The 20,054-nt window shown below is 33.2% G+C and overlaps 1 protein-coding gene across 5 annotated transcripts in view; it reads left to right on the forward strand.

The window, feature by feature from the left end:
• Positions 1-20,054, forward strand: part of EPHA7 (EPH receptor A7) — a 164,277-nt gene that overhangs the window by 41,384 nt on the left and 102,839 nt on the right. For all 5 annotated transcript variants that reach the window (XM_004264806.3, XM_012539519.3, XM_004264807.4 and 2 more), the window contains exons 4-5: positions 17,428-17,583; positions 18,405-18,740. In XM_004264806.3, the coding sequence (XP_004264854.1) occupies positions 17,428-17,583; positions 18,405-18,740 (492 nt within the window). The remainder of the gene's footprint in view (positions 1-17,427; positions 17,584-18,404; positions 18,741-20,054) is intronic.

Raw genomic sequence — 20,054 nt, forward strand, 5'->3', positions numbered from 1 at the left:
AAACTCTTTTTAACAGAAGTTTCAAATGAGGTTAATTTCTAAGCAAATCATCTAGAGCTGTAGCTGGAGAACTTTGAAGAAAAATTAAGTTTATGAAAGATAAAACTAACGTTTGTAACAAAATTATGTTCTGTTTTTGTATGAATATGAAAAAAAAATCTAGCCATGATCCTTTCTTTATTTTGCCTAGTTAGGACAGAGCTTCATAAACACGGAGATGCCTGGGACTCAGAGTGAAACTGACAGATACCTGTTTGTAGTAAAGCAAGGTTTCTCAACAGCAACACTATTGATGTTTTGTGCCAGATAATCCTCTGTTTTGGAGAGCCCTGTAGGAGATTTAGCAGCATCTCTGTTGCCTGCCTACTAGATGCCAGTAACATCACCACCCCCTTATAGTTATAATAAAAAAATATCTGCAGACGTTGTGAAATGTTCCCCAGGGGCAAATTCCCCCCACTTGAGAAGTATTGCACTGGAGAATTAAAAATTACATCCCTATGCCATAGATAGGAAAACTTGGTAATATACTGGAGCCTTGTAATTCCCAAGTAAATTATTTCCAGATATTTATTGGGTGATTATTAGCAAAATGCAAAGGACTGATGTCACTACTCTCAGGTATTGCTAGGAATGTAGAAGTGGTGAGGACTCTGGGCTACTTTTCTCAGAAAGCAAAGACGTCTAAGGAATAAAGGATGGGAACATAAGAAAGGGAAGGATAATTAATTTGTGTTTTGAGGATCTGCCTTAAAGATGGGAGAGAATGTATGAGTCAGCCTGAACCTTTCACTTTATCTTATAATGGAAGGACACGATTTTCCAGAAAATCAGCCACATATGTTCCTACAGGTGAGAAAAACATCTTAGGCCTTCTGTTCTCATACATCATGATAGGTTGTGTTTTCTCAAAGATCTCATGTCAGTTGTTTGGCTGCAGACTACCAGTGTTGTGTTATTATGTGAAAATGAAACCACAGTTTGTTACTTGATTACTGCTCCTGGTGGTACGGCCTGCTTTCTGGAGTGTGTCCTCTCTCTCTTTGCCTTGTTATCATCAGACTTGTTGTTAATTATGAGGCGACCCCACCTCCTTCTCCCCAACTTGCCCTATATCCATAGATCACAAATCCCTTATAATGAAGGTTCTATTGGGCATATGGGCTAAGAGAATGAACAACAGAAGTTCTAAAACACTGTGGTTTCTTTTCGTTTTGTAGTCATGAAGGAAGAGAATGGTAGCTTTCATTTTTCTCAGTTTTAGAAAAACATTGGCAGATGTGGGTGGAAAGCAGACTGATATCAAGTTGTATATCGATAACTTACATCACTGTTAACGGTAGCAAAGAAACCCCTTGAACTGACCTGAAAAATAAGTTGTATGATTATAGCAATCTGTTTTTTCATTACGTTCCCCTTTCCTTCTCTTTCTCTTTTTTTACAATGAATGTTGCTTCTATGATAGCTGCCTATGAGATAGCAGAACCTTTCAAATCTCAGTTTTTATCAGTCTGTCTTATGTTGTTTTCTTTTGGTATTGCATGGCAAGTGACACAGATTGAACTGTGTGTTTGGTATATTTCCTTTCATTGTATAGTGTAGAGTTGTATCTCCACCTAAATAACATACTAAACAAAGTAAGTTTATCTAGACCAAAACAACAGAAGGGGAAATAGGTTAATTTTCAGATGAAGAATTTTTTAGAATAATGTCATTTTAAAGAATCTAATATACCTGATTTCTTTAGTTGTTGAAACTATTAAAGGACTTGCTAAGTTGAAACTTTCACAAATTAAGCTACTGGATTTATATAGTGATGCAGTTAAACAGATAGTTTGCAAAAATGTTGGAGAATATTCCAAAAGTTTTTATATGTTTTAGTGGAAGCAAAATTATCTTAATTAAAAAAAGACAGTTGTCTTTACTATGTTAACATAATGATGATAATTATATTAACTGACATGTATAGAGTACTGAGTATGTACTAGATATTGTTATAAGTTCTTTAATTTAGCCCATACAGCATTCATATTAGGAAAAATCGATTACTATTCCTAGGCAGTTTTCTATTCAGTGGTCTAGTGGTAGGTCTAGCGTTTGAACCTCGGGTTTGAACTCAAGGTGTTTGTCTTCATAGCCTGCATTTTTAAAGACTGCCTTCTACTGTTCTATAAACTTTTCCTTATCCATCAATACACATTCACATATACAAATATTTTCTATTTTGGCAAAGAAAATTACAATCTACATAAATATACATAAAACAGCAACATCCTGGGTGGTATTAGAGACTTGTTTAGTGAGGCATGACACTCAGAAGGAAAATTTCAAAGGACCAAACTGCTGTGAAATGTAAAGGAAATAAAGTTAACACTGTTACATTTATTTGGAAGAATATGATAACTATCTTGTAAGATTGTGGTGATGGTATAATAATACCCAGCATGAGATAGGTAGATAGATAGATAGATAGATAGATAGATAGATAGATAGATAGATAGATAAAAGATAGAGATTGAATCTACAGTGCTTAATTTTAGGAAGGGTAAGAGAGAGGAGGGGCTCAGTTGTCTAAACCAGAGGTCAAATATGGCTTCACTAACGAGGTGTGGGTTGAAATTTTAGCAAATATATTTGTAATGAATCTCCTTTAGGAGTTCAGCACCACAGAGCTTACTCCGTAGTATAAATATCTCTAAATATGAGCGTGAATCTAAGAAAAAAATAGTGCTCTATTTTAATACCTTTTGGGAGACTCCATGTTATTTTAGTGCTTTCTGTTGGTTGGGAATGCAGTAGTCTACTGTTTATTATTTCTTCTGATATTTGATAAAATCTTTATTTATTGTTATGCTGTTTCTCTCTGAAAGTTAATAATAAGAGTACTTATGAAACACCGAGGTGTGCTGTAAAAGGATTTATTCCTTCATATGTTAGTCTAATATGTAAAATGAGATTTGTAGTAACTTTTTTTATCTTTTGTAAAACCACACACAACAGTATATTAATCCATAGTAAATGATGTGCTTATGTTAAGCTCATGATTCTTCAGAAGGGACTGCACCAGAAGAAAAGGGAGAATAACAGATATAGCATAACCCTTTGTCATTCTAGAGAAATGACTTTGGAGACGTTGGTGAATACTGAGAGCTAAAAATACCTCTAATTTTGATACTGTCATTCACGCTCACTAATTAAATTATCTCCGTAACACTGTGGGATAATGCTATGTGGTGGTAAACAGCTGACAAATCAGTGTTATATCAGATTCCAGAGAATCAAGAATCAAGTATCCTTGATTAATTGTTGGCATGATTGAAAAACTATTCCATAGTATTTCCACAAATTATATTGAATAAAAGAAATATGATTTTAAAGTACTTTACTGCATACAAGGTTTCCTGTCCTACTAAAGTATTGATTGAAGAAATTTAACTGTAGGATTCAGTATTTCCAAAAAGTTAGGGCTTCTGTTTTCTACTTGATACAAATCTGTTTTCCACTTCACCAAATTCTTAAAAATCTAATATGGAGCATCTGGATTTTAAGAAAAGCTAAGGATTATTGCTTTCAGAATTTTCTGTTAAATTTGTTGTTTTTGATTTTTGATATTTAAGCAACAAAGTAGAATTTTTGGATTATATTAATAAAATTAAATATGATATATAGAGAAAATATGTCTGTTATTTCATTTTGAATATAAATTATTATAAGTACTTATTGACTATGTCAAAATACATAGATATTGTTCATTTTATTATTATGTATCACAACTAAATATTTGAATGGAAACAAATATATAAACCCTAATCTAGACAGCTATTTTGACAATTCTTTTAAGAAACAGCACACTCTAAATTATAAGTCTGTATACTAAAATTTAGAAGAGAGTAGTATATTTTGAGAATTCTCTATTCCCTTTGGAAATATAACTTTATTTCAGAGTAATCAAAGAATTAATTTAATAAAAATTAATAAATTTGTGATACAGATATTAAGACAATGCCAACATATGAACTTACTCAACTATCATAATTACATGTAAAAAATAGAATGTATAAATAACCATATTCAATAGCACTCAAGTTGTTAGAACTACAAGCATAGTACTTTGCAATTAGGTATTCAACACTTTTCATGAACAACAGAAAACTATTTAGAAGTTTGGACAAACTGCATTCCATTTGGGGATATAACTTAAATGGAAAATTTGTAAAGCAGAGATACAATAAAGATAACAGGTAAAGAGCAATGTACCTTCTCTTAATAAAAAACTGTTTCCTCCAAATTCTAATTTTGCAAGCTATTTTATAGCACTCAATACTGTCTATTTGTATGGTAAGAGAAGAATTTCATTTTGGGAAAATCCTAGAACTTTATTGGCACTGTGGCCAGACGTTATCCTTTAACATCTGCAGCTTGAAAAGCTTAACCTTTTAGCCCCTTACTTAAAGGATTACTAATTTAAACTACAAAATAACCATCTTCAAAAATTGCAAAAGGAATAGTCCTATTCTTACAAGGTTTGGACTTCCTCTTATAATTTTTGGCATTTGGCAAGGATCACCCTTGGTCTAATCATGCCATAGGTTTTATGTTCATTATGGTGACATGAAATAGAAGCACATGAAAATTTTCAACCATCAGCTACCTCATTTTTCCATTGGCATACATCTACTCACAAAGATTTTTATGTCATAAATTCTTATACAGTACTTGATTATCCCTAAATTACATAGGACTGAGTCAATAACACCTTAGCTTTTAGATATTCTGTTTATTTAAACATACATACAACTACTATTCTTATCAGTCTTTTGTTGAACATTTACCCAAAAGGTAATTCAACTTAAATATTGAAAAAAAAGTCTATTCTAAAAATATTGTCTGATCTATTCCACCTGGTTTCCATCTGTGACAGCGTGTCTTCACAATGTCATGTGCTTTTCTTTTGTATGTTCTTTACCATTTGTCTTGGATGTAATCTTTGAACTGATGTTTTTTCTTCCTTATTTTCTGTATTCTGATTAGCGTAAATTGAAACGTCCAAACCTTTATGTAGGTTTTGAGATGATTTGATTCTAATTAATTAGGAAGATTTAATGGATTATAAGCTCTCTGTATAAAATATTATATTATAATGGCATTAGTATAGCAATAGAATCAAGCGTTATATTCTTTCTTATTCTTTTCTTTGTAAGAACTTTCAACAGATTTTTCATTTACATTTTTATCCTTTTCTGTGAGAAAGCAGTATTTCACTTCTGAGTTTCTCAGTTATTTCAAATTGACATATGTGGGCGTATATGTGTTGAGTTTGATACTTTGTAGTGTTGACATTACATTTCCTGAGATCACCATTAATGTTAAGGTACTTTATGTTTTTATCCAGTTTTTCTGTTAAATTTAAGTTTTGACTTGAAAACAGGGATATTATATGTGCATATAAACAGGCTTTAACCCTTAGTTTTGTCATGCCCCTCCTCCCATAGGTCATAGGCAAAACAAATTAATTTGAGACATATGAAACTGAATGGAATAATACAAATGTACAGAAGGGTGTGTGGATATATGTGTGTGTTTGTGATCATAATAAAAGAAAACAAAAGATGTAATAGCCCATTGTATTTAAAGTAGTTCTTTTGTTTACTCTACAGTCATTGTTTTTAAAATTTAAAAGAGAGCCAGTTAGAAATAAATTGAAATCATTTTTCATAATGTAAGAAATATCAGTAATATTTCTGTGTTTTCCAATAGAAATGTTAATTACAAGAATTTATTTAAAAGGTGGCCTGTCTAGTTCCAAATTACTAACAGAAATGAAAGCATTTCTGTACTCTCTAGAATATGGCAATTCTAGATTACCTAAAACTAGAATATTCTTGGTTTTGAGTTTGGATAGATCATATATTTAAAGAAAAATGGTCTTGTTTAGGAATATGAGGAGGACTATTATTCTTTAGATTTTTGTCTTGGAAAAGAGCCCTACACTGAAAGTTTTGTTATGATTTATAATTCACTACTTAGTAGTTTCTCTTTCTTGGACCTTCCTTCTCCCATGTTCAAAGAAAATGTTCTCAATTATACTCATAAAATATTTTACATCTCATTCATACACTTATTCATATTACTATGTTAAGGATTCTCATAGAATCATTTTAGAAATCATCTAGAGCATTAATCTAAACATGGCTATGCAGTTATTTCCCTGTACAGCATAACAGGGAGCTCCTTAGGAGTCTGAGCTCCTGAACTGTCTCTCCTTTAACTGTCAGTACTGTACCACATTCTACTAAGAACGTACCACGTCATTTCCATTGATCTGATTACTATGAAAAATTTACTAAGTGGTGTCAGTGAATTAACCTTTGGTAAGTGGGATGGCTATTACCAGGTGCATACTGCTGTAGAATGAATAAATGTTCTTTCATTCAATAAATGTAGGTTAACCTCCTGCTGTATGCTAGACATTGTGCTGTGGTTTTGGGATCCATGGATAATATCATAATCCCTGTCCTTGAGGTGCTCACAGTGGGCTGGAGGAGACACACATGAAGAAATAATTATGGCAGTGTTAATGCCACAATCGTGACCAGTTTGTACTGCCTTCTACGTAGGATTTAAGCTTCTGATTGATTGATTCACAAAGGATGAGTCAGTTATTCTTAAAAAAAAGGAACTAAACTAGTTAAGATGTCTTTTTACATGTGTAACACAGCTTTTTCTAAAGCTAAAGACTTTATTAAGAAACATATTAAATAATATTCTGTTAGTACCAAGATTGTCTTTTTGCAAAATACTGTGGCTGCAAAGTAGATAGGATATGATAGAACTATATCAGATTATTGGCTTGGTGTGGAGATAAAAATTAACAACTAACTGGTTTTCTATTATTAAGAAGTGGAAAGTATGGGAATCCAGTTAGAGAATTCTTACTATTTTGTTTCTCTCTAACCATTCTGTTTATCTAACAATTCTGTTTATCTCACATATATGTATATGTATGTATCTATTCACTTTGTGTGTGTGTGTATGTCTGTTTTGAAAAAAAGATTGAGCTCAACAACATCATTTGTTGTAAGGACTTATTCTGCCTGTTATTTTCTTTTATTTATGAGAATTAAGGATTGAGTGAATCTCCTCATTGTCCTGATGCATCTTTTTAAGATGTCCTCCTTCCGGGTAAACTGATTTCTTTATGATCTTCAGAAAATTTTCCTCTAACATAACAGAAATGATTATTTATTTCCCCACATGTTCAAACTGCCTTCAACTGCTTTAGGGTAATTTGCTTCACAAGACTTAGTATTGATCCATATTTTATAACTGACTAAATAAGAAAAAAAGAGTCTCCACAAAATAGCTAGAAAGATTGCCTTAACTGATGATTTCGTTTTAATCATTTTTGAAATGATTGCAGAAAACTGGTGGTGAAAAGCCCATATCTTAGACCGCTTAAAATGAAAGGTCTGCCCTTTATTTTAAGAAATTAAGATGAAATTAATTCTTTTCTTTTGGGCTGTGGATCTTGCAGACTTTTTCTACATATATGTAGTTTTAAATAGATTGTAGGAGAAAACCAATTATTGATGAGCCACAAAGTAATCTGATTTTTAATTCTTTGAATTTAACTAAAAATGTTCACTTTATTAAATATAACAAAATCTCTAACATTTTTATTTATATACATATTTCTTGTCCAGCTGAAGTCTTTTGAACTTGAAATAACCTGCCCTTACAGAGTATTCTGATATTGCCAGATCCACTATTAGCCTCATTGAAAAACAAGCCAATAACTGCCACAAATAGCTCTCCAGTTTAAATATAATTGGTCAATAATATGTACCTACACACATTTCCTGCATGTCTACCTACACTGAGTAGTTTTTTCACTTCACATTGATGAAATGCTACAGCTTTGGCAGGAAAGGTGACTTCTGAGTCTATGTTCAACACCGAAATAGGAGATAATTAAGTGCATTGTAAAAGATACAGATTAAGGTACAATATTTATAATTTATGTAAGTAATTTCTTATGAAAAATCAGAAATTTAATTAGCTTACGCACATAATTATCCATACGATTTGATGCTAGGTCGAAAGGTAATATAGTATTGAGAGATCATCGTATTTGTCTTTCAGCAGTTATAGCTTTGGTCTATTGCCTGGCACAATGCAAAGAGTAGGCAAACAATAATTACTTAGTCAGAGAATGAATGCATAATATGGCCATATTTGCCTAATAATTAATTTGTGTGTCTTATTTGCATACACCTCTGGTAATGGGGAAGTAGCTCAGTGTTTATCAGGGGTAGAAACCAGAGTGGGATCAACATTTTGCATGGAAATTGACATTGTGAAATAATCATAATAGTTTACTATTTATTGAGTGCTTATTCTCTACCAGATATTGTGCTAAGTTCTTCACATGAATCATACACTTTAATTCACAATAATCTTTGGAAGTAGTCTTATTAGGTTTTTCTATTTTAGGTATGGAAAAACTAGGCTCAGAGAACTTAAGCAATTTTACAAAGGTCACACAGCTGGTACATGCTGGAGGGAAGTCAGATTCATAATTTATATAAAGGACAAGTTGTATTGTCTTTTTGAGATTGTTGGAGTGAGACCTTAGATGATGAAATTACCAATGTCTGTAATTCAGAATATGAACTTTATCTTTTAAGAACTATTGTTTTTGATATGATTATGTTAAAACAAGAATCTTAATCTTTCAAAACAGGAATTCTCACTAGTATATTTTACATTATGTTTTGAATATAGAGCTTATATTATCTGACCTTTCTTGCTGTTTTCAAAACTGTGAGGATAATTTAGCATAAGAAGAATGAATAATAAAAACAAATTACAGAAAGTATGTTATTATAATAACTATAAGGGAAATATTTGAAAATACACTTGACAGTGGCCTAAATGCTAGAGTAAATCGTATCCCCCGTCTGAAATCTTCCTAACACCGGTTACTGTTTAAGAACTTACTGCATCCTCTTGTTCATAATGACATGCCCTCAAGGAAATCTTTTAGTAAAATAAAATAATACTCTGTCATAAATGTCACATTTTTTTAGTTACTACAAATAAATAATATAATATTTGAGTTTGGTTAGCTGGCTTCCCCTAATTTAAATGTTTTTCACCCATGGGAACCCCATAATTATGTTATTTTGCTATAGACATGAATTAAGGTTAAGGTTACTTTAGTTCATTTCCAGTGGGGTTACTAAATTCTGAGACTTCATAGTTAATTTGTTTTTTATCTGTAGGTTGATCTCAAAGTAGACCTTTGAGGACAATATTGAATGAGATCCAGAAAGGTCTGATTTCATTTTGAATCTTTCCTTTTATGGGAGTTGACTATTAAGTAATTTACATAATTAAAAATTCCATTTCTGGATCCTTACCTGCATGAACCAAAATGGATATGCACATCTCTGAGAACACACACAGGGTTTGGCAACAATGGCACAGGGAGAGATCGAGGTGAATGGCTGAGCAGAGGAATCCTTGACACAGTGCCTGCCACTGCCAGTCAGGGATGCACGCAGAGACAGGATGGCCCTTCCAGAACCTGTCTTTCACAGGTTGCTGAGGCACCACTGAAAGACTAAGTGGGTGTGAGTTAGCATGGACCGTTTTGGGGTGGTGATGGTGATCGAAATATACGTGTTTTTACAGATAGCATTTCAACGAAAACAATCGTGCTAGAGTTTAACAGCTAGATAACCAGTTACTGTGTTGTTAAAACAACCTTTTGAAAATTGAAATAAAAAAAAACTAGTGTCTCTAGCTCTTAGTAATTAATAACAAGGAAACAAGGACATCGAAGCCGAGAATGTGAAAAGGCTTTGTCCAAATTGCATGCCAGTAAGTGGTGGTGTGGATTTGAACAGAGTTCTTTGAGTTAAAATCCAGTTCTCTTTTGAGAATAAGAGAATAAGAGGAAAAAAGATTTTGAATATTCTAACTTGACATTTTTCTCCTCTTTTAATCATTTTGGTAATGAGGTCAGGCTTATGGTGAGGTTCTGGTACAGTAGAGAGTGTTTAAATGCCAGACTTCAGCAAAATTCCTAGCGTATTTAAAACTGATAATTTAACAAAGAAGAAAAAACTGTTGACACAGTGCTTTGTTTTATTTCCTTTTACAGTCTAAATCCTGAAAATAAAACTTTTAAATCCTTGTTATTTTACATCTGTTTCTTTCCCACTGTATAGTATCATGAAACATGAGGTACTCAATTAAATAACACAAATAAATAACATATATTTATAATGCCCCCAAATTAGTTTTTCTTTTTAGTTTTAAAAATCCCAAAATTATTTTCAGCACTTGAGCACCTGTTATCAAACTTTATATTTCTGCATCATTTCTTTTCTAAACTCTTACAAGCTAGTTATGGGATAACACGGATGGTGCTTCACAAACTGTAATATACTTGTTACATCATGTTGTTTTTATCCTCCCTGCCCGCTGTTCATTCTCAATGTGAACAATCATAACATGTCAATGACAGGAGGTCTGGCTTTCAGGCCGACTTTTTTAATTATTCCCACTGAGGAACTGTCAATAGGATTAAAATACAGATTCTGGATCTGTCCATTCCAGATGAGGTCAGCACTCTGAGCAATGGGAATACTATTTCTGCAATCTGTGTTTTCCCCTTTGCATGCAGAAGCATAGACATTAATATGACACAAATATTTGAAAGCTCCTATGGAAACAGGCTAGCTTTGCCTAAATTAAGTCAGTTGTCCATCTGCAATAAATAAAATAACAGCATTCATTAGAATCCGTAGCTATGTATGTGTGTAGATTCTACAATAATATTAAAGCCCAGAAAGTTTCAATTACAGAACAATCCACTTATAGTTCATAATTAATAAACTCTTTGCAGCTGTGTAACTGTGGCCGGAAACATCTGCAAAGCCTCATATTTTACACACAGACACATACACATAATTCCTTCAGAAAAAGTTTAATTGTGCTTAAAATCACAGGTCTGGAAACAGAGTAAGACCTGAGGAAGCTGAGTCTAGTTGTATTCAGTTAGCTCCTTGGAGGAGGAGTTGCGGGAGGAAAGGAAACCGGCCCTTGTCTGGCACAGGTGATGTAGGTAAAAAATAAGAATGTTTAAGGTCTATTCATATATTCACTGAAAACTAACTTTGTATATTATCTCCCCTACATATAACTTGGTATTGATAAGCATCTATTTAAGTTATAAAATTACTCAGTAAAATGCTAGTCCTTGGATAAAAGATAAATTATTATTTATAAAACTCTAAAATTAGAAATGGGTAAAAAGAATATATTGATTACATATTTTCCTTTGTTTTGGAATTTGTAGTTAATTTTTTACACCTAAATGTAGCTTTATAAAAATAGATGAATATAGAGCATATGTGTTAGAAAGGCAAACTAACATATTTTCGACAGATAAAATTTGGTACTTTTTCTTAATGTTGGCTAACTTAAATGTTCAGTTTGAAGTTGCATCATCAATGGATTTTATTATACATGACAACTTTACTGAGGTGAAATTCACATACCATACAATTCACCCATGACAGTTAACAATCTAGTGTTTTGTTAGTATAGTTATAGAGTTGTACAACCATTACTACCAATCAATTTTTGAACATTTTCATCGCCCCAGAAAAAAACCCTGCACCCATTAACAGTCACTTGCTATTCCTCTCACTGCCCCAGCTCTTAGCAAGCACTAATCTACTTTCTGTCTCTATAGATTTGCCTATTCCGGATATTTCATATAAACAGAAGTATACAGTATGTGATCTTTTGTGACTGGATTCTTTCACATGGCACAATGTTTTCAGAATGTATCAGAATTTAACTTCTTTTGATTGCTGAATAGTATTCCATCGTGTGTATTCATTTATTAGTTGATGGACATTTTGATTGTTTCTACACTTTGGGCTATTATGAATAATTCTGTTATAAACATTTAGTTATGTTCAAGTTTTTGTGTCAGTAAATGTTTTCATTTCTCCTGGGTACATACTGAGGAGTGGAATTGTTGGGTAACATGATAACTATGTTTAAACTTTTGAGGACTTGCCAGTTTTTTTCAAAGTGGCTGCACCATTTTACATTCCCAACAGCAGTGTATGAGAGTTCTAATTCCTCCATATTCTTATCAGACTTCTTTTATCTGTCTTTTTTAATAGTCTTCCTACTGGTATAAGTGGTTTATCATTGTAGGTTTGAGTTTCATTTCCCTGATGACTAATGATCTTGAGCAACGTTTTGTGTGTTTATTGGCCATTTGTATATGTTCCATATAGAAATATCTATTCAGATTCTTTGCCTGTTTTTTGATTGGCTTATTAAGAAATTTTAATTTGTTGATTATTTTAAAATTCTAACTTATTATAATTTCAATAATATCTAATCTTATCTCCCTCATCAATTTTATGGTGGACATATCTTTTATCATGCATTCTTTACAGACTTTGACAGTCCAAGAAAAGACCTAGAACCTCCAGGATGATGATTCTAGACACCTGGAAAGCTTTTAAAATATAGATATATCTGAACCTTAATAATGACTCAGTTATCTTTAATAGGGCCAAGACAGTAGTCTCTTTTCAAAGCATCCTTCATGTGCAGTCATGGGGGACAGCCCACTAAGATATGGAGTTTCATTGCCTTAATGTTCAGGATGGGTCAGTTATGTCTGAAAGTAAAGATGGAGTTTAAGATTTCTAAAAAAATGTGCCCATTATGGTTGAGGGAATCTTTCTTGGCTGTAGAGAAATTCTAGAAGTATGTGGATTTTCTGGGATAACCAGTTTGTGGGAGAAGGTCCTTAGAAGTATAATCAGATAGGATATCCCCCAAGCTTACCCTTGTAGGTCATAAACCTAAAGCACCAGGGTAAGTGTGAGTATCTACACCCTTGATCAGAAAAAAAAGAGGTATTCCACTTCATCCAACTGCTTAGCCTAAAGAGTGGAAATTTGTCTGCGGATTTTACAGTGGCCTTTAGGATTGTTCACTGAGAACACAGAGTTGTTACACCAGTACCCTGATTGTTCCACAGACTGCCTCATGCAAGTATATACTCAAAGGCCTGGCACCCCATTGCTTAAACACTTGAAATCCATTGAAGACAGCTATGGAATATGCTAATGTTAGGAGAGTTTGAGAATCAGGATACAAGGCTTTTGTATCAACTCTCTTATGTATTTAAATATCTTTGTGTTCAGAATTTTGTTGCTCTTAAGTAATTTACTTATAAATGGGAAACCCTGTTGCACTTTGTGTGTATGTGTGTGTGTGTGTGTTTTAAGAATTTAAATCCCACATATTATTTGAACCAATTTTGTTACATAAGACAATCTTCTTATTTAAAAATAGTTGAAATTAAATATAATATTACAGTTACTTCATTGCAGTAAACAATATAGCAGATCTTGGAATATAGTATATTTTGTAATATAATTTAGTAGGTATATTACAGTAGATAATCTTGTTACTGTCCAGTAAAAAGAAGTTTCATGTGCTTCCTAGATTTTCTTTTTCTTTGGTGCTTTTCCATTTAAACAACTGGCTAAGTGAAAACTTGCTCAGTGTATGAAATCTGACAAGATTATAGCTCTTAGCTCTAGGATAATGAACTTATGTTATTTTATTCATTAAGGCCCTGAGGGCTAGAAAAAAAGAGTCCAAAGAATCAGTCCCAGGCCTTTGTGGTAACACTGAAAAATACTGTTACTAAACTCATTGGTGAAATATTATTTTTACAAAAGTAAATATTGAAAACAAATTTTATACATATTCCCAGTCTTCATCAGTCCAGTGAAATATTACCTTAAAACAATGTTCAGTTAAAAAAACAAAGTCATCGAAAGGCAGGAGATTAAAATGGTATGTTTCTTATTGTAACTAATTTTACCATAAGTGCATACAGTATATTCATTAAAGTTTGCTTTAAGTTCAAATGCTGTTGAACAAATTGAGAAATAAAGCAAAGGAAGAAAAAAGTTTTAAAACTGCTATTATTGCACGATTCCTAGAAAGTTATTCTTATATACTTCATCATTATGTATAAAGGGAATTTATCTTTGATTGAGGTTTCAGAAGGCATTTACCATGAAAAAATTTTTTACTAGTACCTTTTTGGAAAACCAACTGCATTTATAGAGAGAAGAAATCGCCCTTATTTCCATGTAGGCTTTTGGGAGCAGCTGGAGGGCTCATCGAAGTCTTCCTTAAGTGGTTAAATCAGTTTCTCTCACTGAGTATTTTACTCAAGCTATTTCATCTAGATATCTCATCTAAAATTTTAATTTTATGAGCATCTGTTACTTCCTTCCTAAACATTTTACTACGCAATTGCTCACTGCTGTCCTGAGAGATACAGGTTATGTCTTCTCGTGTTCTTGGCTTTACTCTTCACACCATAGCTCCCAAGATTTTGCACTTATTTTTAGTAAATCTAAATTAATAGCTTCCCTAGATGTTAAATGAAAACTCTCTTGTTACAACTTATTATTTTCAATATTAACTGAACTGAAACAGAATAGTACTTCAAAGAAAAAATGTTAAGACTTTTATGACCACATTTTTTCGAGATTGCTTCTCTCATCATTTAATGATGGCCATACATGTACTCCATCATTTTGCAGGCATCTACAATGCCAAAATTCATGGTGAAATTGAGGAGATCTATTTCATATCTCTTCTGTAAGGTGTACTAGGATATCATTTCACCATTTTCTAAGTTAAAGTAATAGCTTTAAATTAGTCAAAGGGTATAATAAAAGGCAATAGGGGCCCATTGAAAATTCATTTTGGGGGTTGCTAAAGCTTCGAGACCCATTGAACAGATGCCAGACTTTGGCTCATTCAGCAGTCAAGGCTGGTGCAATAGCATATGGTTGAGTCTCAGCCGTCCTGTGTTCTAAATCCAGTTTTAGCCTAGACAAACAGAATTATTTGAAGAACTCAGGTTAATTTTGCTTCAAATCTGCTTTCCCATCTGCTAAAATGGTAACAGAATTTAATGAAATTTGAAAGTTGAATGATAAGGGTTTTAAATTTCTTTACATTAGGTACTGTTATACATTCTACAAATCATGTAAGTGGAGCAAGAAATGGACCTACTTATTTGTGGGAAAAGTGGAAGTAAGCCTTTGGTTAGAAGCCTTTATTTGCAACAGGAGGGTGAGAATTGCGAGAGATTCCGCTAGGTAGTTTGCTGCCTACGGTTCTGGAAGCCTTACCTAGTGGATGTTAAATCGTGTTGCCATTCCTCCCCCATTTCCTTGCTCTCCAACTCCTCTCCCTGTAAAAAGTGAGTAAATACACATAATATCATCAAAGACTCTCAGCATACACCTCTTCTCTCTGTCTCTCTCTCTCTCTTTTTCTTTGTTAATTCTCTGGGCCTTAATGTTATCAAGCTGCAGGTTGTGAGTAAAGCATTGCCTTCTCTGTGTTACGGATGTTCTATCTGATCACTGAATTACAGATGATACATGGGGCAAGATACAGTGCATACTTAAAGAAAGGAATTTCCAGCCTGAGAAATCCATGCTAAATCCTTTATCCTACTAGTTAACCATTCTTTTATGTGGCAAGATTGTAACTTCAGAAACATTTTAAAGTGTTATTTTGTTTCATATTATTTCAAAATCGAGGTCGTTTTTCTCTCTGTGTCTTAGATTTGTAGTAATTGCTACAAGAACATGTGAAGATGCTTTAAGCTTCGTTGCCTAATATGTTTGTGAGTGCTTCCCTCTTGTATGAATTGAGGAGGCCAACTAAAGGCAGACTGGCTTCTGAGGGCAGCAGTGGATCATAATTTACAAAGAGATGGTAGTAGTTCTGTTCACAAATCTATAACTTATCTATCACAATATGACCTATCTTTAAGTTTCTGACTTATCTAAAATACCTGTCTTGTTCATATAAAACACGCTTATATTCTCGAAGCTTAAAAGATAATTTGGAGTTCTCAGTTGTACCAGATTATGTGTTAAATATTCAGCATGTGAACAAAAGCACAGAATGACTTGACTCTTTTCTGGAGAATATACTATCTTAATAAGATAGGATTGTTTTTCCCACCCAAGAGTGAAAATGTGCTTACACTCCTGAATAATGCTCAAGTTGAGAACATTAAACAAACTTGAATCTAATACATTAAAAGTTATAATTGAATTTATGTTAAATATTCACTTATTTTTCTTTATAGATATGACTTATTAATTTCTATTAAATTTGAAGGTCACTAAAACTTAAATAGATATTCATTTAATAAAGATGGAGGGTAAATTGAATCTATTTAATATATTCAATGTATAGTACCATCAATTAATTTAAAAATTGTTGAGATAATGAAAATTGAACTTGCTAAATTTTAGCTGAAGATAAATATGTAAAATATCTGGGGATAGTAAACAGTTCCAGGTTACTTGATTTAATAACAAGTAGTCTCTAAGTGAGTTAGGGCAACTTCACTGGAAGGTGATAGAGATGTCTGTTCATTGCTGAGAGCAGTTGCTGTGTTAGTGTGACTATCTCAACCTCTCCCAGCAGAGGAGAAACAGTTATCACCTGTTTGTAGTTGATGGCTTTCTCCTTATTTCTGGCAGAATAGGTTTCTTCTATTCATAGGATTTCATTATTTTTAGTAACAAGGAAGTTCGCTTAGTGGAAAGCAGCCTGCCTTGGAGCTTAAATTGGTTGAAATATCTTGAAGTTTTCTGAAAATTGCAGGGTGTGAGGGGGAATACATTTCTATCATTTTCAGATGACAGTTTTTACATCACTATTATTTCTAGTCAGGTAATAAAATTAGTTTAATATTTTTCACTATGAACCAAATTCACACATAAAAACTTAATTTATAGCTATACTACATTAAGAAAACATAACTTTGAAGTGTGTTAATGCAAATCAACAAGCAAGTTAATTATTACTGAAATCAAAGTTCCCCTGAATTAACTCTCCTGAGATTTTATCTAAATAAATTATGCTTGTGTTTAGTTTTGGGCGCTAGACTTTGGACTGATGCCAACTACAGGTGCAAGTTTGCTGTATCATTTGGTTTTTATTATTTTGTTTTAAAATACAGTATTATACAGTTGGGTTATTGATATACACTAAACAGAATTTTACCATAAAGGGCAAGTTTTTCCCTTCTTTTTTCATATAATTAGAGACTTATGGTTTATAATTAGTTCCCAGGAAACATGACAACAGATATAAAAAGAATATGTTAGAAATTTCTTATTGGAATCTAGGTTTCTATTGAGTCTGGTGATAGCAAATTTGGAAACCAAAGTTCACATTTTATTCTTTCCTAAATATGACTAAAATTTAAAGAAGGTCTGTTTGTTCTCATGTTTCTATTTTCACTTTGTTCTGCATTCCCAGCCTGTGGCCGTGGGTTCTACAAATCCTCCTCTCAAGATCTTCAATGCTCTCGTTGTCCAACCCACAGTTTTTCTGATAAAGAAGGCTCCTCAAGGTGTGACTGTGATGATGGGTATTACAGGGCTCCGTCTGACCCACCGTATGTGGCATGCACAAGTAAGTTCATAATTGTAAAATAAGGACTTTCAAATCCCTTCCATTTGTTTGTAGTATTGTGACATCATTGAGGTAGGCCTGAAATTTATGAGTACATTCCACAAACCGATGAGGCTAAACAGTAATATAAAAGAGATACATCTTACATCATCATCAGTGTAATGTTCATGTCTGTCAGATCAAAATGCATTTTAATCATATTTTACACATGTATTCAATAGGAGTAATAAATAAAATGTAAAAGTTATTTGAGTCTTGCATGGCTGTGAAATGTTATTAAAAAGTAATGGTTTCTGAATTAAAATTTTCCATCACTAAATAGGGCAAATCTTATATCTTGGTGCTTCAATTAATGAATGTTTGAGAGACTCAAATCCAAAGCCAATTCCAGACATTACTATAAATCATTCTTGAGCAGATTAAGAATGAATGGATGTATTCTCTGTTATACGGTTAAAAGGCAAAGTATTTTTAAACAACTGCACAACTGTTTTTTTAAGTGCATTAACTGTTCTTTTTTAATAGCTTGGAAGAAAAATAGCTAAAGACCGTGGCAAAATGACAAAGACAGTTGTTATCCTGTTTTCATTCTGACATATTAAATAGAAAATAAATAAGGCCTCTTGCCAAGTGAATTCAAGAAGGCTTTTATTCAGTTTCTCTAGGAAAGGTAATGAAATGTTTATGTGCAAGAGAGCATTTCAAGTAGTTTTCTGTATGGTGATTGAGCCACTAGCTTAATGCCCCACGTGGATCCTTTAGTTCATTTTTGTTTGTTTTTTGTCTATTTTTGTTTATTTGCTTATTTTTGGTTTCCAAAGGGCCTCCATCTGCCCCACAGAACCTCATTTTCAATATCAACCAAACCACAGTGAGCTTGGAATGGAGTCCACCTGCAGACAATGGGGGAAGAAACGATGTGACCTACAGAATACTGTGTAAGCGGTGCAGCTGGGAGCAGGGCGAATGCGTTCCCTGTGGGAGTAGCATTGGCTACATGCCCCAGCAGACTGGATTAGAGGATAACTACGTCACTGTCATGGACCTGCTGGCCCACGCTAATTATACTTTTGAAGTTGAAGCTGTAAATGGAGTTTCTGACTTAAGTCGATCCCAGAGGCTCTTCGCGGCTGTCAGTGTCACCACAGGTCAAGCAGGTATGTTTTTGTGTTTGTCTTGACTAAGTGAAAAATGTGACTACATAAGTGAGGTCTCTCGCTTGAATATCTCGTTAACTTGGCTCTACAGAACTTGATTATTCCAGCTTGTTGATTATTCACACCTTTAGCTTTTCTTTGCTATTTCTTCTGTTGCCTGTTAAACCATTACTAGACTCATTAACATCTCCTCCAGAGATCTGGCAGGAGAAAGAAAAGGGGATAAATTGTAAACCAATTAAGACTGCTCTAAGAGGACCAACTCTATTAAGATCTAGGGGAGGAGAGGGAAAATATTGGACAAAATAAGATGTAGGATATTTCTTGCATTTTTTATTTACCTTTTTGTGTGCTACGTGCTTATGATTAAAATCTACAGGATAATCAGGAATGAAGGAGTTGGCTTCAGTGTCTCACATGGCGTTAACCAGTTTTTTACCACATAAAATGTTATATTTGTAATAGATGGCAAGTCTGCCTTAAAACTTGCATGAGGGAATTTTACATTCCTCACTAGATTTGTGATCATACTGATGTCTATAGTATTGGAATAAGTACTTGAGAGATCTCATGAGGCTTTCAAAATAAATGAAGTAAGAAATATAATAATCATGATGATTATGAACTGGTAGCTTAGCCTAAAAGCAGTTTTCGCTTATTTTCTTATTGGCATTTAAGATGCCCTGCTTGGTCATTCTTTGCTGTGGTAAGTAGGTTTTGGAAAATATAAATTGGGAAGGAAGCTTCAAAAATTGGAGACTTTCTAAACCTTTAGAGAAATATTATTATTGGGGGAAGTTCCAGAAATTGAGGACTTTTTCAAACTTTTGAAAGTTCTTGCTGCTGAAGGGTGATGCTATGTAGTCAGAGTAGCCAAGTGCTATGTCATCGTCATTAATAAAATTGGACCTGCACTGGAGTACTGAGTTGTGTAAGCATTGTAATAAGCTTACAACAAGGTCTTCTTGATCTTTGGCTAGCTGTCAACAGTCAATATTATCCCAAATTCCTGGACATAGACTAATCTATTCTTCATATCTATGCCAATTTTAATAAAATGTTACCTATTTAAATTATATCTGCACAATGAAGCCTATGCATATAGTCTCATGCTTACCATTCTGAATAGATTAGTGGGTTCCTATTCCAAAGGTTTTATTTTGATGTTTATTTAAAAGGCAAATCAGATTTCTTACATAAAAGCTGAAGTCTGGAGGTAAAACCACATAGAAACTTTTAGATCTTCAAACACTGGACAAAAGGAAGCAACTCATGACTGATCTTTGGATTGATTCATTTTATTTAGCCTTACAC

The sequence above is a fragment of the Orcinus orca genome, chromosome 12 (assembly GCF_937001465.1).
Source record: "Orcinus orca chromosome 12, mOrcOrc1.1, whole genome shotgun sequence".
Lineage (NCBI taxonomy): Eukaryota > Metazoa > Chordata > Mammalia > Artiodactyla > Delphinidae > Orcinus > Orcinus orca.